The sequence below is a fragment of the Balearica regulorum genome, chromosome Z, assembly GCF_011004875.1.
Source record: "Balearica regulorum gibbericeps isolate bBalReg1 chromosome Z, bBalReg1.pri, whole genome shotgun sequence".
Lineage (NCBI taxonomy): Eukaryota > Metazoa > Chordata > Aves > Gruiformes > Gruidae > Balearica > Balearica regulorum.
Window position 1 is genome coordinate 77,195,447 of NC_046220.1, and position 26,480 is coordinate 77,221,926.

General features: G+C 44.8%; 1 protein-coding gene across 3 annotated transcripts in view; it reads left to right on the plus strand.

The window, feature by feature from the left end:
• The window catches only part of FAM219A (family with sequence similarity 219 member A), a 110,082-nt gene that overhangs the window by 68,944 nt on the left and 14,658 nt on the right, over positions 1-26,480 (plus strand). For all 3 annotated transcript variants that reach the window (XM_075739588.1, XM_075739589.1, XM_075739590.1), the window contains exon 3: positions 26,058-26,160. In XM_075739588.1, the coding sequence (XP_075595703.1) occupies positions 26,058-26,160 (103 nt within the window). The remainder of the gene's footprint in view (positions 1-26,057; positions 26,161-26,480) is intronic.

A 26,480-nucleotide genomic window follows, 5' to 3' on the forward strand; every position in this document is an offset into this window, starting at 1 on the left:
AGGGTTTAATCCTATTGCAGGTTTTCCATATGGATAGTGGCATTTTCCACTGTTAAATCAGAATCCATTGTTCAAATGTCAAATGCTCTGATGGAAGGTTGATAAATGTCATTTTTTACTCTGTGAAGATTCGTATATAAATCTGTCATATGTGCTTGCTGGAAGCTTGGTTCAAGTAAGCTCAATTAAATACCAACCCAGCATGAATACAACTTTTACTTCCAGAGCCTGCAGTGATTGAAGTGTGACAGAAAGAGTGTGCAGTGCTGCACGCACTGAACACAGAATCATCCTGCTGCTTGAATGGTCTTTTCTTTGGTTGTTTCTTCTCCCCTGAATAAATACATTTGGCCACATAGAATCATGTTTGCTTGGGGGATCAGTTAGCTACAAGAAAAACTTCGCAGGTGGCTTACATTTCTAGTGAACTCCTAAAGGTCACACATGGTTTATAAGTGGAACAGTAAAACATTTAGCTTGCTGCTGGGGCCACATCAAAAAAGAGGAGAACCTCACACCGAGGGGAAAAAACATCTCCCAGTTCATGTAGTTCATCGTCTTAAACCCTTACTGATATTATATCCATACTAATTATGTGTTTCTTTCTTTTTCTAACACTCCCACTTTTCTTTCTGTCAGGAACTGCAAAGCTCAGCCATGCTTTTTTTCTTTCAAATCACTTGATAAAGAGACTCCTGACAACACGGGGAGGGGCTGAGTGTATGTTAGTGCTTAGGAAATGTCTCCAGCACATCCTTATTAGGAGGCATATCCAGATGGAGCACATACCACAAGCCTTTTGAAAACAGAAAAGCATTGTGATAAGGAGAGAGGGAGGGACAGAATAATCCCCAAGAGTAAATTTCAGGGGCTCTGTATCTACTGGAAGGCAACAGATCCTCATGGGATCCCCAGGAGACAAGATATTATTTTAATGAAGCTTATGCCATCTGTTTTTCTATTTTGCATTTTTAATTTCCCTTCTCTGCACTGAAATCCCCATCCAGACAGTCTGTCTGTCTTACCTAGCAGTCGATGACGTTACAGTTTGTGTTAAAACAGAATGGGCAGTGTTGCAATTGGAGTGCTGCAGAACAAGGTGCAGTGGGGAGGAGGGATTGGGGCGGTGGCATCTTCATCAGCACATCCGCCACACCAGGAGCTTCACAGTAAATCTCCCGCATCCCCGTCTGCAAATGAACATACAGGAGAGAGGCAGACAGATGGGAGACACTCATAGCAGCCTTCATCCCTCCGAGAGACCTGTTGCCTGAGATGTAAGCATCTCTTCTCCTTGGACTAGATAGAGAGTAAGGCACTGTTTTTGGAAGGCTGCTCAGGGGTGCCTAAAAGTATGTGAAAAATGTGTGTCTAAGCTAGGCGAACTGGGTCCCACCCTAAGACTGAGCTACATGCACATGAGCTCTCCTGCCATATGACCAAGGAGCAGCCTAGTTCATTTTGATGCAGGCTTCGAAGTGTTTGTGATTTTTGTTTTAGATTTTCTTTGCAAAGCTTCTTGTAAAAAAATGACCTGAATTGCAAATGTAGCAGATGATAATTTTCCTCCTTTCCTAGCTACTGTTTTGTTCCTCTCCCAGCTTAGATCTCATGCTGGTATTTATTTTAATACCAAAAAACACAGTGGCAGATACTAGTGAGACCCATAAGGAGAAGCAAATATCACGAAGTTGCCTTTGGTGTAAGCTGCTGTAGCTCAGGTATATAATCCACCAGCCTAACCAGAAACTTCCCTTGCTTCAAGAGGCAGGAAGCTGTTGTAACACTAACAGAGCAGAGCTATTCCATTAATTAATAGTATACTAACACTTTCTTCCTGACATCTGCATTGTAAGAAAGATGTTGCTTTTTTTTTCTCTAGGAGACACAGTGCAAATGGCTGTTTGAGCAGGTCAGCCACAGCCCCACTGCTGCTGGGGTGGAAATTCTGCTTATGGGGAGCCTGGACCTATTGATAGGATGAGCATGAAAGCCCCTTGAGTCACCCCAGCCTTGCCTTTTGGCTTTCTGTGTGACAAGAAGGAGATGAGAGCAAGTGAACAGCCATAGTGGGGCCCGAGCCAAGCAGATAAGAGGTGAAGGAAGAGGTGAGGTGAAGGAAGTCTTGGTAGAAAAAGTCGTTCTCTAACAAATAACCCTAGTGCTCATCCTCCAAGGAGACATCTCAGATGAGACCACCAAGGCTTCTTGTCTGCTTCTGCTTCTTCTTGTATCAGTCCCACCTCTCCATCTTAGGATGTATAAACATCCTAAGATTTTACTTGGTGACAGTGGAGGAGTTCATATCTCTGTCTTCCACAGTCTCTAGCTGGGGATGGGGATTCTGCATGGAGACACCAATTAGGTGCGTCCACTTCCAAGCACTGAATTATTTCCTTGTGCTGTTGGATTATTTCCTGCTTGTTAACAAACAAGATTCTCAAAAACCTCAAGCAAGTAACTGTAATGATGTTTGCTTAGAGCAAGCAACCCTGGTAGGGGTAAAACAACAACAGAAACCCCGTTGCAAGGAAATATAGCATGTTGTTCCCTGGTCTGCCTGACTTGTACAAAACTAAGGATCTAGTTTGTGACTGGGCCCCATGTTGGTGGAGACTGAAGTGATCAGAGGAGATAATCCATTTGGGGACAGAGGCTGTTAACACATCTGTGGTGTTAGCTCCTGCCTTCCAGCCTGCTGCTGTGCATTCATGGCGGATATTAAATTGCTGTATGATCAGGGAGGAGTAGTACTGGGAATATCAGTCAATGAGCTGAGAACTACAAAGCCCTCAGGGATCAACATAACAAAATTGTATTTCTGGTTGAAACTTTACGGGTGGTCTCTAATCCCAGTAAAGGACAGACTGCCTTTATGTCCCCATGTGGCTCCTGAGACTGATCTTTCAATTGGTGTAGTTACTTAACCCCCTCTCCTAGGGTTGCATGTGGGTTCAGAGCTTGTTTTAAAACATCTCTATGGAAGAGCCACAAAGTGCACAGAGAGCACCCTATCCCAGAGCTGTTCAAAAGGATGCTTTGCTCAGAGGTCCCCTTCCAGGGCTGCTCTTGCCGCAGGTCAAGGTGAAAAACTGGTGCTGAGAGATGCAGTCCCAATCAGAGCAGGCAGCAAGTGCCTTGCATTGGCTGAATGGCTCAGTACCTATCTGCATCCATGGCTCCTTTTCTGCGTCATCTCTTCCCAGTCTGCTTCACAGCTTGCGAGTTCTAAGCTTTTCATACAGAAAACAGAATAATATGAGGAGGTTGTAGTAGACTGGACAAATCAATGCCATTAGCGTTTCCTTTTGTCAGTACCTCAAGTACTGTACTATTCCCAGTTGCTCTTCTGTACCAAGGCAATTAATGCTAATTAGGTACAGCAGCTGTTGTTTCTGGGAACAAGCTCTGTAGGTAAATTAGGGAAACATTTTATAAAAAAGCTGTAACTCTTAAGCTAGGTCCCCAGGTTCCTGCTCTATTGACAAAACTGCAGATTTCCATATCCATAACTGTTTGCATGGCGACCTCAAGTGACATCATTACCTTAAGTGCACAAAGCCATTTTCCTCCCCTGGGAGCACCCACTTCCTTGAACACAGACTGTACTTTGTATGGGGAGGATGAGTAATGTGGAAGCCAGAGCGCAGTGGCAATATAGCACTGCCATTGATTTTCTTCATGAAGATAGAAGTGCAGCCTACCACTTGGAGGTCTCCTGGGGCTTGGGAGGAATTTATTTAAACATTATTTCATGTGTTATTACTCTTTCCATTTATAAGAGAAATTGTGTACGCAGATTTATTGTAGCATCCTTCCTGTAGGATATCTCCAGGCCTTTTTTGGAGGGAATGAGAGAATGAGCAGCTACATGGCATTAAGGGCAGTAGGGCTGTCTGCACACAGAGCAGCAAAGATGAGGGCGGGAAAACAGTTGTGACAGGCATATTGTTGCAGATTAGTTAGAGAAGAAATGGAGGGGCAGAAATGAAGAGGTGCACGAGACACTGTAGCTGACAGAGGCTCCAGTAAACAGTAAAGCCATTGAGAGAAACTAGAACAGAGCAATTCACTAAGGTTCAGCAGAGAGCTCTGGGTAGGAGAGGGTGTGTAAGTGGATGAGACAGAGGGAAAGGAGGTACCAGTCAGCAAATCCCAGGAGCAAAGCATGAGCACATGAATATGAGGTTGATGTGGCATGATGTTCAGCAAACAAGCCTAGTCTTTCTGTCACTGTAATTTGCTTGATTTGTTACGCCACCCCACCAGGGCTTTACTGGCCTTTCCCAGCCGTCCACCATCATATCTGTGCTGTCATATCTGCACAAGTTACTGGGTACCCACGCACGTTGCAAGCCGATAGACACACACCCACTCACATCTTGTGTTGCACACACTACTCTTGGGTAATATGCCTTCAGATACAGAATCAAGAAGGAGGAGTTTGTAAGGTAGCTGAATCATTTTGTGGGGCATATCTGGCCATCCTTTAGTCGTTGCAAATTTTTACAGTATCAACAGGTCTGATGATAGCTAGAAAAGAGAGCTAATCCTGAAGGTGTGCTTCTATACAAATTATTTTACTTTGTAATGAGGACCAAAGCATCTGGAGTCTGAATGGGAGTCTTGTGCCTGAAGGAGAAGACCAGAGCTGCCAATTATAGGTTCTCTTCTTTGCCCTGACCCACCATAATTTGTCATCTCAAGTATGAGAAGCAGCTCAGAAGGTTGTGAGCCAAAACAAATTAAGCAAATTATTGAGATTCTCTGACAGAAGGAAGGAAAAATTCAGCAACTGTAGTGATGAAAATAAAAACTACTTGGTCTAGCAAAGCCTAACCCTAGGAGGCAGCACCACAGCAGTAATACACCTCCTCTGTTCAGAGGTCTCGTTACACAGTATGTATTACTCTCATCACTGTTTTCTGTGAAGTACGTAAAGAGTTGGTTTAAAAGAGAGTGATATCCCCAAAGGTGATTTACACCTTGTTCCTGACATTAAAAAAGCTAACACCAGCTGAGTTGACAAGGCTGCCTGCTCAGGTGTTGGCATCTTTGACAAAATCAACACAGAAAAGGGCAATAGAACTGTTTTGTGGCTTCTTAGAGCCCTGTGTCCTTAAATATAGGTTCCACCTGATCCTCTGGCCCACCACAGGGGAACATTTCCCCAATTCTGAATTACCCGGGTGTTACTATTTCTGTGATTCTTTCTGATGTCTCCATAGGTAGATGAGTTTCTGTGTAGCACTCAAGGAAAGCAAGTAGAGCTTTGTGTAATTAATGTAAACTGACTCCAGAACAGACCACAGCATCCGCAGACAGTATTGGATTATGCATTTTTTTCATGTGTTTGATTTATTAATGATGAGCCTTAAACTGTACCTGACAGTTAATTGAATTTGTTCTGACTATTCAGTGATGTGGGTTCCCCCTTTGTCTTCGCTGTGCTGCACACTCAGCTCTTAACGGGAAAGGTTACTGTCTGCTTATTGAGTGTTGGGGCTAAAATGCTCTATCAGCAGATCAGGATCTATTAAGTAGAAATAACACACACTCCTCAAAGGGAAGGGATTTGTGCTGGTATAGGAAGTCCACTGCAATTCTTGTATTTTACTGCTATCCTGATGTACAGAGGATGCTCACAGCACCCTGAAAACTTTGTGTTGCTTCTCTGAGATCTTAAAGGATCCTTTGGAGACTCAGAGCTCAGAAAAACACACAAACCTTGGTGTGCTACAGTAGCAAAGCAGGGTAGATGAGGATGTCATCAATATCAGATGTTCTGTCAGTAGCAGTGTCCTTGTTAGGTGAGCATACCATGGTGGTCTTGGATGCAGACCTCAACTGAGCATGAACAGAGAAACATCCAAGGAACCCTTCTCTTCTGAACCTGGGGACGGTCTTGGTTCCAAGTATAGCAGACAGCATTACACCCAGGTGTGCCAAGCCCAGCAAGTGGTGGAGTTAAAGCACCACCTGCATGGCCAAGCTCTTCATGTGGCAGTTAGGGAGATTTACCACATGAAACAGTCGAGAAGAGGTGAGATAGAAGCAGCAGCAACAAACTAAGCACAATTTTTGCCCAGTTAGTAGCAGTCAGACCTCATCATGTCCATCAGTTTTGGTTCAGGGGTCTGGGGGGGAGCAATTCCCAAAAGCAGGGGGCAGCATGGAGAAGAAACCACAGAGGTTTCTTCTGTGGTTCTTCATAGAGGGAGGGCTGATTGAAGCAGGTCATGGAGCAATATGGGCCTGTGCTGGGCACACACAAAAGAGGCTGTTGCCTACGTTAGCAGACTGGTAGAAGCAACTCTACTGCAGCTTCACCTATTCTCAGCATCTCAGCTTGGGGTCAGAGATACCACCAGCCTCTTACACCAACTAACACCACTGTTTTATGAAGACATTTTAGGAACAGGAATTAAGCTGCAGTGGAGATGGTGGGACTTGCTGTGCAAAGAGGCTTCTGGATCTTGCGAGTCCTGGAACTAAGAGGGCGCTTTGCCTGTTGCTTCACCCCTGGCAGCAACACGGCAGCGGCCTCTCCAGGAAAGACCACAGCCTGTACCAGTTGCAGCCTTTCTGCTCTGCTGTGTACAGAAAGCCTTCTGGCATCTCTCCTCCGCTTCTTTCAAACCTCAAACTTTTGTCTCAGCGCTTTTCTTGTTCCACTTGGTAGTCGTTCTCTATAAAGCAAGAAGGAAAATAAAGTTGTTTTTATAGATGCCACATATTCACCAAGATAAGATTTTATTTAAGAAGTTGTAAAGTCACAGCAGTAATTGGACAGTCTGATCCCATTTCTCCAGTTGTTAAACACAAAAGCTTTAATTACTGCCTGAATCATGGCTGAATAGCTTGTGCTGAGGGTATGCATTTATTGCATTGTTCGTGGAAGTGAGACATCGCAGTCTGGTACTGTGCAGAATAGCTGTAGTGCCCTTTTTGAAACTTCTTCCAGAAGGAAAACTGGGAATTGTTCATCAGATTTTAAAACATTTGAGCATTCCTCAAACCCTCTTTCTAAATTAACCTACAGAAAAAGCATACCCCGTAGGCAACATTTGCATCCTTTCTCCACGTCCAGTTACTAGGGGAGAGGAGGGATAACAAGTACATTCTTGGCAGATAGCTCCAAGTCTTTGTGTATTTGCTTTAAAGAATCATCTCCAGCTTCTCCTCAGTAACCATTGTGATCTGTTTGCCTCCAGCCTCAGCACAGTATGAGTAGTAGACTCCTGTTCTCTTCACTCTGCTTTGCAAACTGCTCCTTTCTCAGGCTTCCTCCCACTTTCCATATTAGTGAAATCATCCATCCTCACTTTTTAAGACTGCACAGCTGAGCCATTGCCTCTCACTGACTCCTGCCTTCCTCCTCATGTCCCTTTCACCTGTGAACTCTGCCCAAATAGTCTTTTTTTTTCTTTTCTTAACTCTGTGCCTTTTTTTTTTTTTGTCCCACTGCTTACCTTGAAGAGCTTGAACTGATTGAGTCTAAGCATTTGTGAATGGGGAACTGCTTCAATTCTCGGTCTTGTACCACTGTTTATAGCACAATAAAATAAATCCTCTACAGGGTTTTGAGGAATTCTACTGTAAACCCCAAACCATCATGTTATGTTTGCTATAACTTTGATTTTTTTCTACTTTCTGCTCTAAATGCAAGAGAATCCTCACTTTTTCCAAACAACCTACATACCCCCTTTTTGTTCACTGCTATGAAATTGTTCAGAGCTGCAGGCTGCTGGCAGCCCCTTCACTGCAACGGAGCTCACAAGTAACACCAGTTGCTCCATGCCAGAGAACAGCCCCTCTCTGTCCCCCATCACTACACAGCCCAAAAGTAAGAGCAGATTTTCAAAAAAAGAAAGATTTGTTATGATTTATTTTAAATACTGGTTGTAGGACTAGGAACTTGAGAGAAGAGATGTATAGTACAAGTGAGACAATTGTACTTTGAATAAGTTCATCTGAGAAACTGTGTTTGATATATTAAATGACACTGTGCTAAAAATATGTCTTGAAGAAGGCTAGCATATTTAATAATTAAAGTGATGCTGTCAGGCATGGGTAGTTTGAGTCCAGAAGAGAGGCTGTTTTTAAAATGAAGATTGTCAGGTTTTGCTTACAATTTTTAGATTAAAAACCAAGTATTTTGGGCTTAAACTGCCTAGTAAACCCTAGCACTATTTTTTTTTTTTTTGAAAGTTCACTAAACGAATATGTAATTAGTTGTTCCAAAACTGTTCACAAATTCATGTCTAAGGTGAATTTATAAGGTACTTTTGGCTATAAAAAGTTTGGGAGGCTCAATTCACTAAACAGCTTTTTTAGCTACAGACGTTCAGCCAAAACATGGAACACTCAAGTTCAATTCCATTTTCTGCCTGAATGCTTTAACTACTGGGCTGAAATGTGGCTTTACGCAGCCTCTGATCTCTGGGGCAAGGGGTGAAGCAAAATGTGAAAACAAAACTTCGACATAGTTATTTTTGTGCAGACAGATGTTATGGTTTTAGTTCCTCCCAGCTCACATAGCCAACTCACTTCTGTCTGTGTGCAGAAAAGATACAGTACAGTCCTTGAATTTGGCTTTGGATGTTTTCAACAGTCCTTTGGGTTTTGCTGTCCTTCATTGAAAGGGGAAGGTCAATAACACAAGGAGGTGATCTTAGGTCCTTTCGTGCCAATCTTCTCCCTTCTATCTGCAACATTCGTGGGTATGGGGAGTTTCTGCCTCCCTATAAAGTAGTGTCGTGATGACCACATGGCTGCTTTGGGTTCTCATTGACTAGGTGAATTGAAGCATCTCCAGGAGGTCTACAGGACATTTGTCTGACCTAGAACAAGGGTGTAATCTTCTCTGCCTCAGGGCAGGGCAGAGAAAGAGAAAAGGGCAGGAGTAAAGGGGGGAAAGACAGCTATCTGCATTTTCGTGGTAATGACCATCACATGGGAGATAACCAGGATAATCTGGAGAGTTGTAAGAAGAGTGAAGAAGCTTCATGCTAGTGAAGAATGGTATCAACATGCCTGAGTTGGCAGTAAAATGCCTGTAGCATCTAGGGGGCACTTCATTCCCAACCTGTTTCTTTTCTTGTCTGAATCACCATAAGGAAATCCTTTTCTCCATGAGGACAGTCAAGCACTGGAAAACTTTTCCCAGGGAGGTAGTGTCATCTCCATCCTTGAAGTTTTTGAAAACCTGACTGAATAAAGCTCTGAGCAGCCCGATCTGATACCATAGCTGATCCTGCTTTGAGCAGGACATTGGGCTAGAAAGCTCCTGAGGTCCCTTCAACTTGCAGTATCCTGTGATCCTATTCCTAGTTAGGACTCCAGTTATTTTTTTACATGTCATATACTTTCTACGCGCTACTGAAAAAGCCTGTCTAAGTCCTATCTAGTTATTCTCTTGGGTTCCTAGCACAGTAGGATTTGCAGAGATAGACTTAGGTAACTTGTGTGCGCTGGCACAAAGCAGTCCACTTCCATAAACACTGGTATGTCCACTGGTAAACAAGAGAAACCCAACTGCTACTTGATGTGCACTCAGTTACAAATGTTCTTCTTTTGAAATTTTAATTATTCCTCTCTGTTCTTTCTCTTTAATCCACCAAATCTCTTCCATTGTATAGTGATTGAATTTAAGTACACATTAAAACTAATTCTCTCTTTTGCTTACAGACTCCAGTGCACAGACGGGGAAATTTGTTCTTTTACAGATGTGTTTTCTGACTTGCATTTTATTTATGGTTCTCAATACTCAGTGATCCCAGCAAGCAGCTGATTTCTTGTACCCACTATGTCCTAGCAAAACAAGGGCATTCACAGAGTGTCGCAATGGAATATTACAAAGCAGACCCAAATTCAAAGTGGTTGTGCGTGTGTTCCAGTGAGGTGCAGCACAGGTGACAACAAAGCAGCTGCTAAGGCAGCTATACAACACCTCCGTTTCGTAGACCAATTTGAGTTGTTCTTGGCACTGGTGATGTCTCAGCCAGCCATTGGAAAAGGCGCTTAAATCGTAGATTGGCAGAGGCGGGTTTTTTTCTGCTGTAATTTGGATTTTTAAGGGGACTTTGCAGGAAAAGATCATGACCCAGAGGCTGGCTGTCACACACAGATCCCTACTGCTGTCCCAAAACAAAGTTCTTTACCCAATGTGCAAAGAGCCAATAACACACAGAGCCAAGATAATTGTTTATTTCACGTCTGCACAGAGATGGGTGCTAGGTGGTCGCTTCACACAACTAGCACACCGGTTACAGTTACTTTATATATTTATACAGTTCAGGATGTTAGTTCTGCCTATTAGTCATACTTTCTCAACTACAGTTTTTTCTCACTTCTATTTAAAGATGCAGTACCTCTTAATTTAGTTGCATGTTCAGTGAGTAGGGGTCTTTATCTGGGGAGGGGGTGTATTCAGCACTCAGGGTGTAGTTTTCATATTACAATGAGACAGTTCACTTTAAGGACACCAATCAGAGGAATTTTGCTGACTTTTAACTCACAAGGATGTACATCTCCCTATTTTGATAATTTGTTCCTCTGTTCAAAGTTCCTTTGCTACATCTTACCTAAGTATTCTTCATTCTAAAATAAATTGGGTATGTGGTATGTTTGTTGCATTAGTTATGTCCTTAAGCAGCTAAGCAGTTAATCATCACTACCTGCTACATGCCACCAATAATTATAAGAAAGAACAGAAGAAAAAAAAAAAAGCAAATTAATCCTCCCATGTTTTTTCCCATTTGCATCCCGTACATTTTTTTCTGTAGGATGGGGGAACGGATTTTAAGCAGAGAAACTTAAAATCCATCCTGGAGAATGAGTTCTACTATTTTAATAACTTGAAAATCACTATTTTTATCTTCTTATGAAGATTTTAGGGCAGGAATGAAGGCAATGGGCAGATGTTCAAGACTGTTAAAGGTGTGGAGGTTGCCTGGGGAAAAAAATGAATGCTGGTCTGGAGCAAAGTGATGTGTTGCCTGTGGCCCAGAAAAAAATAAATTCTCTTTCATGGTCTTGCAGTTTGCAACAAAGAGATGCTTATGAAAAGCTGATTGTTACATCTAACAAGGTTACAGAGCACTACTAAAACTTCTCCAAGGTGAAGTACAGCAAAAAAGCAACTTGTCAGACCTCATAGACCAGCTCTATAATCCAGAGGGAGAATCACAGAATTGTGAAAAATTTGGCAGAGAATATTTGAGGTTGAGTACATTTCTTCTGGTCCTTCACCTCAACAAATTATTTACTGTGGCTTCCTGAGTACTTGTTATGTATTTCGTGCTCAAGAGGGCCCTTAGCAGTAGTTAACAAACAGGGCTGTTGAAAGGCCAAGTACTCCGAGCTGTGCTCTGTGGAGGAAATGGGGTTATGTTAGGTGGAAGGAAAGGGTAAGTAGTGGCATCTCATGATTCGTAAAAAACAGACACCACTGTAAAACCTGTTCTTTGGGGCAGTCCTTCAAAGCCTCTTCTGGGGTTTGCTACATATGGATCCCTGTGCCAGACCAGCAGCGTTGAAGTCACCCAAGTGACTTGAAGTGGTGGCTCTGGTCCTCAGAGATTTCCAGAGGGAGAGTGCCCTATGGACACCATCTCCCCAGGAACTGACTTTTGCTTTCATCCTTCATTTGGAGATTTTTGGCTTCAGTTGGAGACTGTCAGGTGTACCTGGTAAACACAAACTCTCTCAGGGTGATGCCTTGCCAGGTCCCCAGCGCCTTGCACTGTCATTGGTAAACCTTCGTGAGGTCTATTGCAGATGATCAGATTATGGAGCCAGCGGTGAATCCTAAGTATGAATTTTCACAAGGTCAACCAAAGTATGCAGAGTGCATTTAACACTGCAAGTAAAGTAAGAAAATCATATGGTGACTGTCCCGGCCACTGAGGCCTTTCCAGTGAGCAAAGTGTGGTAGATTTTACCCAAAAATTTGCCTCTCTGTTACTGGAATACGCTGTTGCAAAGCGTCCTCACTAGCACAAAAACAGCAGAGGCACTTTGGTGGGGTTCTCATTTATTCCAAGTCACTGCTTTTAAGCATCACATTGATGCAATTTCCAGAAGAAAAGACTTTCTGCCTCTGGTTTCCAATACTGTCCTCTCTAGGGGAATGTGGAAGAGTGATGGCTCTCCATGCCTTTCCCACCAGACGCCGCTGCAGAGGTGATGCTGTCAGAGCTGCTCTAACAGCTTTGTCACAGTATGGTCAGGAGAGAAGATGCAGCTTGCTTTCCCTTATATTTTACTGAACCCTGGAGACCTGGTAGGAAGAAACCTTACTTCTGTCATTGGGCTGAGCCAATGTGACTTAAGGCGCACGGGGAACAGATGGAGGGGATAGAAAAATGCCAGCTCGAGTTGTTTCTTCTGTCTCTCCTCATTTTTTATCCCTGTGAGTTCCGCATCAGGACATGTCCCCTCAATCAGATGGCTTTGCTGGGTTGTGTATTGGGTGGTCGGAAAATGATGATTCTTCCTCGTGCTCCCCAAGGTGAGACTCTGTTGAAGACAGCTCAGCAGATCGCGATGTCCCCAAAATTTAGCTTAAGTGTGTCATCCCTTGCAAGGACAAGGCTGTCAGTCCCTGGGCTTCCTCCACATCTCTACTGGTGCTCACCTGGAGAGAAATTAAAGGGGTTTTATTCCCCAAAGCTTGGTGTTGCCCTTTCCTTTACCTCACAAGTGCAGCTGTTAGCAGCCACAAAGGCCTGTTGAAAGCAGAGAGTATTTTCTGCCACCCTTTCACTCTGCTCACAGCTTTTCCCAGTCCTTTCTGAGCAGTGAGTGTGGCAGCACTGTCGGGAAATCTGAGTGTTAAAGCTATTTCTTTTTAGGTCTTGGCAAAAGCCAGGATCTTTCCAGCATATTGTGTGTGAGAAAGAGATTTCAAGCTTAAGAGAGTCACTGAACATGTGTGTGTGTGTACATGTGTTCAGAGAGGGTTTCTGATGTTGCTTCACGCTGAAGTTGTCTTCAGAACAGATAATCCCATCACCCTTATTTCTTTCCCGGAGGTAATTTGAGATACAGTATGACCTGAAAGTTGCTGATGCTTATATGGAGATAAATAATGAGGCAGCAAAGATGACAGTTGATACTACTAGCCCTGATTGGAGCTGATTGCTGAGAAATACGTGTTCTTGATTCAAAACAGATTATGAACAGGAAAATTAGTTTCTTTATGAAAACACATAGCAAAAAGAAAAACAAAGTAAGCTTGTAGGTCTGCAAAGGCTCTGTGAAATCCCACCATGCCTTAAGATAACACCACCTGCTCTCATATCTTTTGCTCTAAATTGGAGTCTTTTGGGTTTTGTTCCTTGCACATCCTGCTGCCTGCTCCATTGGCAAATGTGCAGTACCTAGCCAGTATATACCTCCTGCTGTCTCCCCTTCTCTCCCCTTCACCTCTGCCAGTCCGCCCAGTCTCTTAAAAGGGATTGGAATTGGCACAGTCTGCCAAAGTTTTTATCAGGGAAAAAAAGCTGACCCTCCTTGCTCCACTTTTTCATCATTAAATTCAACCTCCTTTTGCTGTGCTTAAGTGTCTGTGTATACAAGTTAAAGCCTGTTGTAAATCTTAATTATTGAAAGATAATTCAAACTGAAGTTGGAACGAAGAGGAACCATACATCACTGAAACACCTGCCATTTTAGCTGCCTGTACTCCTTACACACAGTCTATTTTCTGTCTTAATTTCCTCAAGCAGGGAACTACGTGTCTTCTATATGCATTCACTAGTCCCTTAGCACTACTACAATAAAGCCTTCCTTGCTGAGACCCTCAGGCTGTTTCTCTCCTCTTTTCTTCTACTCTTACAACTCTTCTGTTCCTCTCATCTCACTTCCAGCTCCGGTCAGGCAGCCAAACAAGTAGCTATACCACAGTAGCTATAACTGTTTGTATGCAGTTGGCGATTTTAACTCACAAATGTGTATGTGCCAAGAGAAGCTGAACATGCATGTGCTGTGGCCCAACACAAACCTGACCCAGGCATGCAAGGGCCACAGAAATTATAATACTACTTGTATTACTTTTGCATGTCTCCTCCCTTTTGTCTTAGAAATGCTGTATAAAATCCTTAGCTAATGGTCTTTTGATAAACAAATCCAAGCTTGGATTTGTCCTCCCTTCAGTGCATGCAGCTGGCCACTGGGGAGGGAGGTAAAAATGTTGGTCTGCCAGAATTTCTGCCTCAGTGGGTTGTTTAGGAGAGTGGGTCAGATAGCAGCTGCAGCTGTTGCCAGCAATCTCATTTAGTGCTACGGTGTTGAGAGCAGGCAGCTGGGAGGCAGAGGAGTCAGAAACCTCCCCTCCCTGCTGTTTGGGGTGGGGGAGAGTGGGTTCATTTGCCAATCAATGAGATCTCATTAGGCCTTTAGCTGCGGCAAGACAGAAAAGCACGAGTCTTTGCAAGATTAATAACATGTGGAGTGAGATGTGGGGCTTGACATTCAGAGTCTAGGTTATACCTGCCTCCTCTTTGCCCAGACTCCCTTTCACAGTCCCCCCAAAAGCAGTGTTAAACCTTGCTCAGGCCAGCAGTGCTTTAGCACCCATCCTCTCTCCTTTGGGGCTGCCTGTTGCCCAGCAGTGAGCAGCACAGGGATGGCAGGGCCACAACCGCAGTCCTCAATGGGCACGCCAGCGCCTGACAGCTTGCGTTAGCAAACCGCTTCCAAGCATCACTGCCCCACGCACTGTCCTGACAAAGGATAACAAAGATGTAAAATATATCAGCATTAAAATACTAAACAATGTTTCATTGACATTGGAATTCTATATTAAGAACTGTCATCATCTTTACCTGTACGTTAGTTATCTTCAGCATGAGTCAGGCTTTCCACGAGTCCCTTTGAGCTCTCCCTGCCCCCGGAACTGCTGCTCCTTTAACAGAAGCTTTGGCTCAGCAGTGCACTTGTTTGATTTCCAGCTGCGGGACTCTCTTACCAGTCCTGTTTTCCTCTGTCATTCAAGGCATGGCTGTGTTTTGCCACCAGTGCCTTTGAGAGGCAGAAGGAAAAGGCAGCTGCCAAACCCTCAGCCCTGCACCTGGAAGGAGGGGGGAGGACATTAAGGAACATAAAATAGCTGGCAACGGCATCCTACCATACCTTCCAACGTCCTTTACTGGCTAACACTGACAGATAGCAGCCCTACCTGAGAAAAGATACAGGGGATTCCTTGAGGACAGGAAAAAGTTTAGTCATTTATGATAGTTTGAGACTACTCCAGTTCGGATTTCTCTACCAAAGCAGAGTACGAGCTGAAGCAGGAGCATGGCAGCATCCTGCCCTCTCTGCCGAGGCACCCTACAAGGAACAGATTGGAACACCCAGTGAGCCCTGATGCTCAGAGCATGCAGCAAAGGACAAAGACAGAGATGAAGCCATGAGCTTTCTCTAAACTCTTTGCAAAGAGAAAGAGGAAAGAAGTTCCTGCTCCTTCTTGGGGTGGACCACCCACCGAATCCAGATAAGAGCAGTGTGGATATCAAAATGACAGGCTAAGCTCTTTGAAACTGTACTTGTGAGATCTGTGGCTGCCCTAGATAAACGCTGCCTGCTTCCCTCTGCACCATCTGGTGAAACATTTCTGAAGAGAGAAGCAGGAGTCTTTGCGCTGCACCAGATATAACAACTGGGCTGCAATGCTGAGCTGTCCCCAAGCGGCACCGCACCCCCGTGATCTGGCAGCTCCAGGTGCCACCCAAACAGCTTTTGCAAGTACTTCTGCAGCAGGAGAAAGGTTGGGGCATGCTACACACAAGGGCTCACACAGAGATCCCTGACCCTGCTCCAAGAAGAAATGTATTAAATTAGGGACCACTATCCCTCTGAAATAGAATTCCTGCCAACCTAATTAATGAAAGCTTAATCAGCAGATTGGTTAATCATAAACTTATTAAATAAGTAATTGAGCTCTGAGACTGTGTGTCAAATTTCCAGACAATGGCAATCTCGCTAAGGGAGAGATCAGGTCAGTAATCCTGTTATGGGAGCAAGTTTGCTGTGCACAATGGCTCTCTGGCTGAGCTGCTGCTGATCCGAGTACCCGGGACTGGGGCTGAGAAATTGAATAGCAGGAAGAGGCACCCTGGGCTGTACATATCCTGTTCTCCCACAGAGATTCACAGTAAACAGGCAATTCATCTACTGAAGCAATGCCTGAAAGTCCTCTTCTGGGGAGCAGAGTATTTGGAAGGCAATATGCTAAGTTAGTAACACTCTTTCTTTCCCTTTTCCAGGGAGGAAAACAGTAGATATCATACCACACAGCAGGGATTTCTCAAAGCATGGTGGAGCAAGGAGTATCCATCCATTCAGTGTGTTAACCAGCCAGGTTGCCTTTCTCCATCTGCTTTCATTTCATTAGATAGAAAATAGAGAATTTTGTTTGACATGCATAGGGTTGTGGAAACCTAATGCAGCAGATTATGAAATATAATGGATCAATTATATGACATTTTGCTGCTAAATCAAAGTCAGAAACACATCTGGGACTGTTAGCTGCAGTCTAGTCCTGGGAACAAGAAAAGTCCAAGGGTTCTTTCCAAGCAGGGTGCTGGAGTCAGTGAGCTGTGAGTCCCTTCCAAGCTCACGTGCTGCCTATGGCATTAGCTTTTCTGTCCTTATTTGTTTTGGCTACTAGATGGGAACTCACTAAGTCATTCTAAGCAGTGGTATCTGCCAGCCAGTGAAAGTTTTCCCAGTTACAACATATTAAAAATAAATTAAATCTGTAGTTTATATAGGCTGTAAAACACATGCTCTCTGCCATAGACCAGTCATTTAGTGTGTATTTTAGACTCATGCAAGCATGGACATTTGACTAAGTGTGAATTCAGTTCAAGCCTACTTATGCCAGACACTGTTCAAGTGTTTTTTATACAAATATGCACTATATGATGATCTCCTGTGCAACGGAAGGCTGTGAGTATTCAGCTAAGCGTGTTTGTACTGTTACTCTCCTAAATACACATCACACTTACGACATGCATCAGTGACCTTAATGCTTCTTCACAGAACATCAGGACTCATTACAGATGTGATGTGGGCACTAATATTAACTCTGTTTATCTGGTAGATTATGCCTTTATCATAAGTGATGCTCTAAATGAAGAGAGCTATTTAAATGAAGAGAGTTAAATTGCACTTAATAGACTCATTGGGGTTTTTTTCTTTTTCTTTTCCTTTTTTTTGTTTTCCTTTTCCTTTCCCTTTTTCTTTTCCTTTTTCTTTCCCTTTTTCTTTCCCTTTTTCTGTCTGCTACAACATACAGCAGGGTAAAGCAAATGGCTTTGACTTAAACTTGTGTTCAGTTGAGTAGAAATGATGAGGGGGCATTTGCAGAAGTTCTTCCCACATGAAACAACTTAATTATCTCTCACCCTTTAAAATATGTTAAGGGAGAGAGTAGCTCGGTTTTATGGATTATATTTTGTAGAGTTCAGTTTATAAACTGAAACTTTTTAGTTGGGCTTGTCAGGATGCACACACTTCCCCAGATACCTAATGCTGTTCTTCTGGTGAGCAGGAAAAACATTCTTTGAAAAGTACATGAAAATGCCACATAAATCCCTTTTCTGAAGGTAAATGTGAAAAACAGACAAACAAAAAGCCACAACAAAAACCTGATGCTGTTCATACATTCCAGTTTTGGCAGTGATAAATTAAATCTTTATATGCAGTATTTTGCAGTCATTAGGAATAAAAATCTCAATCCTTAAAAATTAAATGAAGGAGCACAGGCTGAATCACAACAAAATGCCCCTGTGAGCTGGGAGCCACAGCAATAGATGCCTTTGAAATCAATACAGAAAGATGTTCAAAGATGAAGAAAGATGAATTGCTGCCTGCTGCTACATAATCACAACCTGTCTAAATAAAATGGCTGCAGAGACAGCTCAGGCAGAGGACAGGGAGCCAGGAATCAAGATTCTCAGCTCCCTTGCTGCCACAGATGCTCTACATGGCTTTAAGGTAAACAGTTAAAATAGTTTCTCCTGGCAGTAAAATACAACTTACTGTTTTAGAAAGATGATTTGTCATTATGTCATGCCATGAAGAAGTAAAATGCTCTGTATTCAAAATAGTTACTTTTTTCCTTAAGATGTACAGCCATAAGGTCTTCTTTGCTAGATGGCTAACTGCACTGGATGCTCTGCTCTCCTAGGCATCAAAGCCCAATAGTGCCTATAAACGGAGAAGTTGTTCCTTCATATAATCATGGGGATGAGATAAATTAACTTTGGGGCTGGGATAGTGTGGCTAGGGGACAAGGACATGCTGCTGGAACATAAAGACACTTTTGGAGATGGTTGTTTTGTAAGGAGATGATAGCTTTGGTCCGGACCGGAGCACTCGTTTCCCTGTCCTCCTCATGTGCTAAGGAATAGCATGGCGCTTTGGTTTGGTGTGTGTTTTCTGAAGGGAAACACAAAAAGTAACATCAACCAGGCCATCAGAAACCTCTCCATAACTTGTGCAGGCAGCACCCTAGCGGAGTGTTACCCCAGAATGAGCCCTGCATTGCTGTGCATGCAGTGCACCAGCTGCTTGTTGTAGTAGGTCCTATTGAGAAGTTAAGGGCAGTATCCTTGAATAAGAGACACAAACATTGTCTTTGTACTCCCTAGGTCATTTACCAGTTCTTTGTCATAGAATCATAGAATGATAGAATGGTTTGGGTTGGAAGGGACCTTAAAGATCTTATAATTCCAACCCTCCTGCCATGGGCAGGGACACCCTCCACTAGTCCACGTTGTCCAAAGCCCCATCCAACCTGGCTTTGAACATTTCCAGGGAAGGAGCATCCACAACCTCTCTGGGCAACCTGTTCCAGTGCCTCACCACCCTCACAGTAAAGACTGTTTCCTTACATCTAATCTAAATCTACCCTCTTTTAGTTTAAACCCATTGCCCCTTGTCCTATCACTCCATGCCCTTTTAAAGAGTCCCTCTCCAGCTTTCCTGTAGGCCCCTTCAGGTACTGGAATGCAGCTATAAGGTCTCCCCAGAGCCTTCTCTTCTCCAGGCTGAACAACCCCAACTCTCTCATCCTGTCTTCATAGGAGAGGTGCTCCAGCCCTCTGATCAGCTTCGTGGCCTCCTCTGGAATCACTCCATGTCTCTCCTGTACTGGGGCCCCCAGAGCTGGACACAGTACTCCAGGTGGGGTCTCACGAGAGCTGAGTAGAGGGGCAGGATCACCTCCCTCGACCTGCTGGTGACACTTCTTTTGATGCGGCCCAGGATACAGTTGGCTTTCTGGGCTACAAGCGTGTATTGCCAGCTCACGTTGACCTTCTTGTCCACCAACATCCCCAAGTCCTTCTCCTCAGGACTACTCTTAATCCATTCCCTGCCCAACCTGTAGTCGTGCTTGGGATTGCGCCGACCCACGTGCAGGACCTTGCACTTGGCCTTGTTGAACTTCACGTGGTTCGCACAGTCCCACCTCTCCAGCCTGTCAAGGTCCCTCTGGATGGCATCCCTTCCCTCCAGCGTGTTGACCCCACCACACAGCTTGGTGTCGTCGGCAAACTCGCTGAGGATGCACTCGATCCCACTGTCTGTGTCCCCAACAAAGATGTTAAATAATACTGCTCCCAATAGCAGCCCCTGAGGAACGCCACTTGTAATTGATATCCACTTGGACATCGCACTGTTGACCACAACTCTTTGAGTGTGACCATCCAGCCAGTTCCTTCTACTGTTCAGCCAATTCCTGATTCAGATGGCCTGTCCTGAATAATCAACACTGACGCCTAGTGCATATCAGCTTGAAACCATATTCTGTGTATTCAGAGCAGGAGGCTGGCCACAAATAGATCTTTTTTGTTTCTGCTACCCCTGTTCAGAAAAAATCACTTTTCTTTTGCCTTTCTTTGTGATGCAGGGAGGCACAGCCATCAGCTGTGCTCATGCCACCCACGTGGTCATGCTTACACTCTCCAAATCTCTCCAGGGAGCACAGCCCTCACTGGGATCAGTGTGGCCCCTGCACATAGCTTGCTTATACCTCCCTTTCTGTACAGGCTGCAGGCAAAGCCCCTATTGATGTACCTACCCTGAAATCTCTCCCAAGAAGTGACACAGTCCTCGCTGACAAATACTCTCTGTCAGAGGTGAAAGGTAGTGAAGGTTTCAGTGTTAACTAGATGCATGCTAATGTCCCTGAGCTAAATGATGCAAGTAAGCTGAAATCAGGACTTGGGCTTGAAGTAGAAGTTGTAGTCAGCACTTCATTCTTTCTCCCTCCATTTGCTCACAACTCTGTTCATCATTCAGCAGCATCTGAACAGACAGGTTAATTTTGTTTACTGTGTAATTTCAATTCTCAGCTTGCTTGAGAATGTAGAATTCATCAGGGAATCACTGCAATCCTCAGCCTCTGAAACAGTTCAGCTGACTGTGGGGCACAGAGAGGCAAATACAAAGTCTCATCTCATAGACCTTGAAGATGGAAGAATACAATTCTGTCACATTGGATTAATTTCTCTTTGTCGTCCCACTGCAGCAAATCCCATGGACCCACACTGCACCATCCCCATAGCAGGAAGCTCCATCTCCTGCTGGTCCAGCACGTTCACAAGCAATTGAGTTAGCAAGGTTCACCCAATGGCTGTCAGCAAAGAAACAGGAGCAGTCAGCATCTGTATGCTTTGAACCCACAATCCAAAGGAAGCAATTCAGCCTTGTCTGCCACTGAATGGCATTTGTGCCAGTCAGGCTGCCTCAGTTGAGGAGGATGCACATAGTCAAGCACGGTGGCAGTGAGAGGCAGTGGCATCCTAAACCACTATCGGCCCACCACTGTCCAGCTGTAGCTGCTCTCTTGGGACAAATGGGAACTGCAGATTTGGGGGTGTCTGACCCTCCAAATAGCTCTTCAGCAAATTCCTGAGTTGTCTCCTTTGCCTGATAGCACAAAAGGAGCAGTTCTGCAGGAGACTGAAGCAGATGGTGACTTTTGCCATTTCTGGTTTGGGGCAGTGTAGTCAAAACCAATGTCCCCCTACATAGCAATATGTACCAAAGAAGCTGTTCAGCATTTCATTTTTAAAAAACAAGAAAATATTAGTAAAACTGGTTATGATTTCATTTAAACACTGAAACCAGAGGAGTGATTTTTAAGGATTTATTCAAGTCTGATTTTTAACATAGACACATCTATAGAATTATAAGATCATCAAGTCCAACCATTAACCTAGCACTGCCAAGTCCACCACTAAACCATGTCCCTAAGCACCACATCTACACGTCTTGTAAATACCTCCAGGGATGGTGACTGCACCACTTCCCTGGGCAGCCTGTTCCAGTGCTTGACAACCCTTTCAGTGAAGAAGTTTTTCCTAACATCCAATCTAAACCTCACCTGGCACAACTTGAGGCCATTTCCTCTTGTCCTGTCGCTTGTTCCTTGGGAGAAGAGACCAACACCCACCTGGCTACAACCTCCTTTCAGGTAGATGCAGAGAGCAAGAAGGTCTCCCCTCAGCCTCCTTTTCTCCAGGCTAAACAACCCCAGTTCCCTCAGCTGCTCCTCATCAGACTTGTGCTCCAGACCCTTCACCACTTTGTGGCCATTCTCTGGACATGCTCCAGCACCTCAATGTCCTTCTTGTACTGAGGGACCCAAAACTGAACACAGCACTCGAGGTGAGGCCTCACCAGCGCAGGGTACAGGGGGACGAGCACTTTCCTGGTCCTGCTGGCCACACTATGTCTGATACAAGCCAGGATGCTGTTGGCCTTCTTGGCCACCTGGGCACCCTGCTGGCTCATATTCAGCTGGCTGTTGACCAGCACCCCCAGGTCCTTTTCCACCAGGCAGCTTTCCAGCCACTCTTCCCCAAGCCTGTAGTGTTGCATGGGGTGGTCATGACCCCAGTGCAGGACCAAGCCCTGAGCCTTGTTGAACCTCATACAGTTGGCCTCAGCTCATTGATCCCTCTGTAGAGCCTTCCTACCCTCCAGCAGACCAACACTCCTGCACAACTTGCAGACTGCCCAAAATCTGCAAACTTGCTGAGGAGGCTCTCGATCCCCTGGTCCAGATCATTGATAAAGATATTAAAGAGAACTGGCCCCAGTACTGAGCCCTGGGGAACACTGCTTGTGACCGGCTGCCAACTGGATGTAAGTCCCTTCACCACAACTCTTTGGGCCCGGCCATCCAGCCAGGTTTTACCCAGCAAAGCATACACCCGTCCAAGCCATGAGTAGCCAGTTTCCCAGGAGAATGCTGTGGGAAACAGTGTCAAAGGCTTTACTAAAGTCCAGGTAGGCAACATCCACAGCCTGTCCCTCATCCACTAACCAGGTGCCCACCAAAGCTGCTCTATCACTTCCCTCCTCAGCTGGACAGGGGAGAGAAAATTTAACAAAAGCTTGTGGGTCAAGATAAGAACAGGGAGAGATCACTCACCAGTTACTGTCACCCGCAAAACAGACTCAACTTGGGGAAATTTGAGGGGAGAGGGGGACGGGGAATGGGGGTTGTGGTCAGATAATCACACATTGTCTCAGCCGCTCCTTCCTCCTCAGGGGGAGGACTCCTCTCACTCTTCCCCTGCTCTAGTGTGGGGTCCATCCCACGGGAGACAGTCCTCCATGAATTTCTCCAGTGTGAGTCCTTCCCATGGGCTGGGAAGTGTGGGTCCCTTCCACAGTGTGCAGTTCTTCAGGAACAGACTGCTCCAGCATGGGTCCCCAGTGCAAGGACAAGCTATGCCAATCGCTTCTGGTGGGACCATGCCCTCAGTGTCTCAAGCTAAGCAGTGGCCTTGAGGCTGGGGGAGACATGTGGGAACACAGGTCTCATCAAAGTCCAATGGGGAATACTTGACTATCATATCAGAGACTCTGGGATGACTCAAAAGGAAAGAACATCTGAACTTTTCATTCCCTGAGAATTGCCCAGGTTCCTAGTTGCCACGTTTTACACAAAGGTTAGCACAGTTGGGTCAGGGGAGCGTTATGATCTTCGGATACATGCTCGTATGGGTGTAGCATCAACCAGTATGGGGCAGACTTTAAATGTCATTTACTTATCAAAGCTAGGTTGTGGTTCCTTCTCGCACCTTGTCTTTACTCTGCTGGTTACGTGTCTGATCATAGATTCTATGAGAACTACTTTAATTTGTGAAATTACAGGGTTTTGTTAAAATGTTGGACCCTGAAAGTAACATCTTCAGAAGTGCCTGAATCAGTCACATTTCTAAAAAGAACTCAGGTACAGTTGGGAACCTGGCCTTCAAACAAGCATTTGGGGGCAAAAACCAGATGAGTTGGAAGCCAGGGAAAGAGCCTACCTAGAAATGGGGCTCCCAAACTCCACCTGCTAAACCAGGAGGAAGCACCATGCAGAAAACAGGTACTGAAAACCTCTTTCCCCCCATTCTGGTAGACCTGATGGTTGGTGTGTGAGACTGGAATTTATAGCCCACAATTACTGCTACAGATTGGCACACAAAAGCTCCCTTGGGTGATGATGGAAATAGCAGTAGTTCATAACGCTTGTAAGGCTCAAATACTAGGTGTCCTTGCCAAAAAGCATGACATGACTCATGAACATCTCCACCACCTTCCAGCAGCTTGTCCTAACACACAAGGGCTGAGTAGACCTCCAATTTTCCTTGGAAGCCATCGCATTTTGGCTACCAGGGACTTGGGATTCATAGCATCCAAGAAGGAGATGAACTGTGGATTCATGCTTAAGAAATTTGGCTGGGAACACAGGCATGGATGTGCCTACTGCACTTACAGTGCATTGGGATCGTTCACTCCCAGCTACTAAGTAAGCGAAAGAAGGGGTTAAATAAGAAATCTCATATTGTTCAGACCCTCACATTGCAATAGGACTCATTAATAGCATAGAAATAGTCATGGAGAGACCTACTGGAGGAAAAAGACACTTAGCAAAAGTCCAGATTCATCAGCTGAATGGGTAATTTGAGTTGGAGAAGAGTATTAGTGCTTGTACTGAGCAATCGATAGAAGCAGAGAGCACTGGTCCATTTAAAAGGCTCGGGCAGGCCTTAACTGCCTTGACAGAAAATGAAACCTGTAACCTTGTTTCTGAGTCAGGTGCCTTTTGTGAATCATACAGCCTCTTAATGCATTGGCAGCTTGTCTCAGTGCTGTATATTTGTGGTCAGTGCTGGAGCTTCTCGTGTAGATAGGTGGAAGCTGGGGTGTATTTAGGGCTGTAGACATTTGCCTCCATAAAAACCTGTCTCTGAATAGCAAAATTCACGTGACCGGCAAAATACCAGCCTTTTATTCTGGAGGCAGAGAGGACCAATGCATTTGCAAGTTCCAGTCCTGAGAAATTACTCTGATTTAGGGTTTTGACTTCGATCCTATATCAGTCTCTTTCTTGCTCATGCCAGAGCAAGTTATTAATCCGATCCTTTTCCTGCCAAGTTCAATGAGTATTTATCCCCTTCTGCTGTCAGCAGGAGCAGGGCTGGGCATGGTTTGTAGGAGCATGTACTCTTCTCTGGAGGTTCCTCAGCCACACTCATCATCACAATCTCAAGGCATCTCTGCTGCTTATTTGTCCCTCAAAAAAGGCAGCCATGGCATGTGTCCCCCTGCTCTTACCTGTGTGGAAGGGACAGAGTTGGCCCACCTTGCACTTGCATGCCCTGGTAGGCATGCCACTTTTCCACAAGTAGGAAGAGGTGCTTTTCTCTCTAAGGGGAATAAAATGTGCAAGAGAAAAAATATATCAGCACATTTCACACACCGCAGGGGAAGCAGAAGCAAAACAAATTCACTATTCATATTCCCCAGCAAGCAGTCTGGTAAACCCCTGTTATTCAGGCATGCTGCAAAAAGAGTTCCTAACATTTTCTCACACTCTGGATAACATTTTTAATGGGTCCCTTTCCTGCCTTGCTGGCCCCACGCTCAGCTTTTCCCTACAAGCCTCGCCTAGTGTTGCAGGATGAGATTGAGGCACTTAGCTCAACTTTTGCAGCTAATTGCTAACTCAGCCCACATGATTTCCAACAAGAAACAAGGAAGGACTTTGAATCAGAAAACTGAGTATCAGTTTATATGAAAACCCATCATCCATGGGTTCCTATACCTGCTGGAGGCAGGGCCGTGTTAATGCAGCACAGATACTGCATACCTGCAGAAGGCCTAGATTTAGGACCTGAATTCTCGTTGTGATCTTGTGGTGAGAAGTTATTAAGAGAAATAGTCTCTCCTAAAGGAGAAGCTAATTTAAATCCCCTCTTGTACTGAATACATAAAGAAAGCTTGACCTACTGTCTGCATTTTAAGGTACATTTCAGCAGCGAGTAGAACACGCTCTGAAAATTCAAGCAAACAATATGCTGTTTAAAAATACAGCTGCAAAATGTTTCACTTTTTTTTTTTTTTTTTTTAAATCAAGCTCCCAAGAATCAATGTGAGATAAAAGCGAAAGACACACAGGGACATCACAGATTGCCAGGAGGAGAAGCAGGGAAGGCAGCAACACTTTCTGATGTAGGGTGTGTTAGTCTGGTGAGGTCAAGCAAGACTGGGCTAACCCTAAATGATGGTGCTGCTTTCATGGAGACACTTTTCTGTCCCCACTGGGCCCCTCAGTTGCAGCCTCAATAGGAGGAAAAAAGGTAGAAGGATAAATTCCCTTGCTCAGCACAAAGCACGGTCTTAGGGTCAATGCAGCAGCTGGGTGCAGATAGAATCAAAGCCTCTGCCCTTTCTCTGCCCAATCTGGGTCTCATCCAGAAGCTCCATGACAGTCTTAGTGTGGCGTTGTCAACAAGCTGCTGTGAGTCAAGGTACATTAGTTTTAGGCCATGGTGACCTTGGAGGCAATGGGACATGGCTCATCCAGCCCTTGCAGTGTCTCTCCTTGGGAGATGGAGAGCTCATGTCCTTTGCTATTAATTCTGCTATGCCTTTTGCTGCTGTCATATCTGGGTTTCTGCAGCTATATGGTGGCCAGCCAGACTCTTGCCCTAATTTTGCTTTTTTTTTTCTTTTTTTTTGTATTCCATGTGCAGAGAAGCAGAGGGAGCTGGCTAGGAAGGGCTCCTTGAAGAATGGCAACATGGGAAGTCCAGTTAATCAGCAACCCAAGAAGAACAACGTGATGGCACGAACAAGGTAAAGGATTGGAAAAACACTCAGCTATGCTCTAAGCTGCAATCCCTAATAGCCTTAGGACGGGCAAGGACAATGTTCGTTGCCTTTCACCTACTGCCAAACACTGCAAGAGCAGTGATGGACCTTCCTGGAGCTGGCAGGCCCAAACGCTCTGTGCAGTGTTGCATGCCATCCCCTGGGGAGATGCAGGGACAGCTGGGCTCAGTACCAGTGACAGTACATCCTGCAGGAGGCAGAGGCAGCCCAGCCTGGTCGAAATCAGCAGTTTGATATGGCTGTCTTGCATGTTCTGGGTAGCCTCATGCAACACATAATCCTGC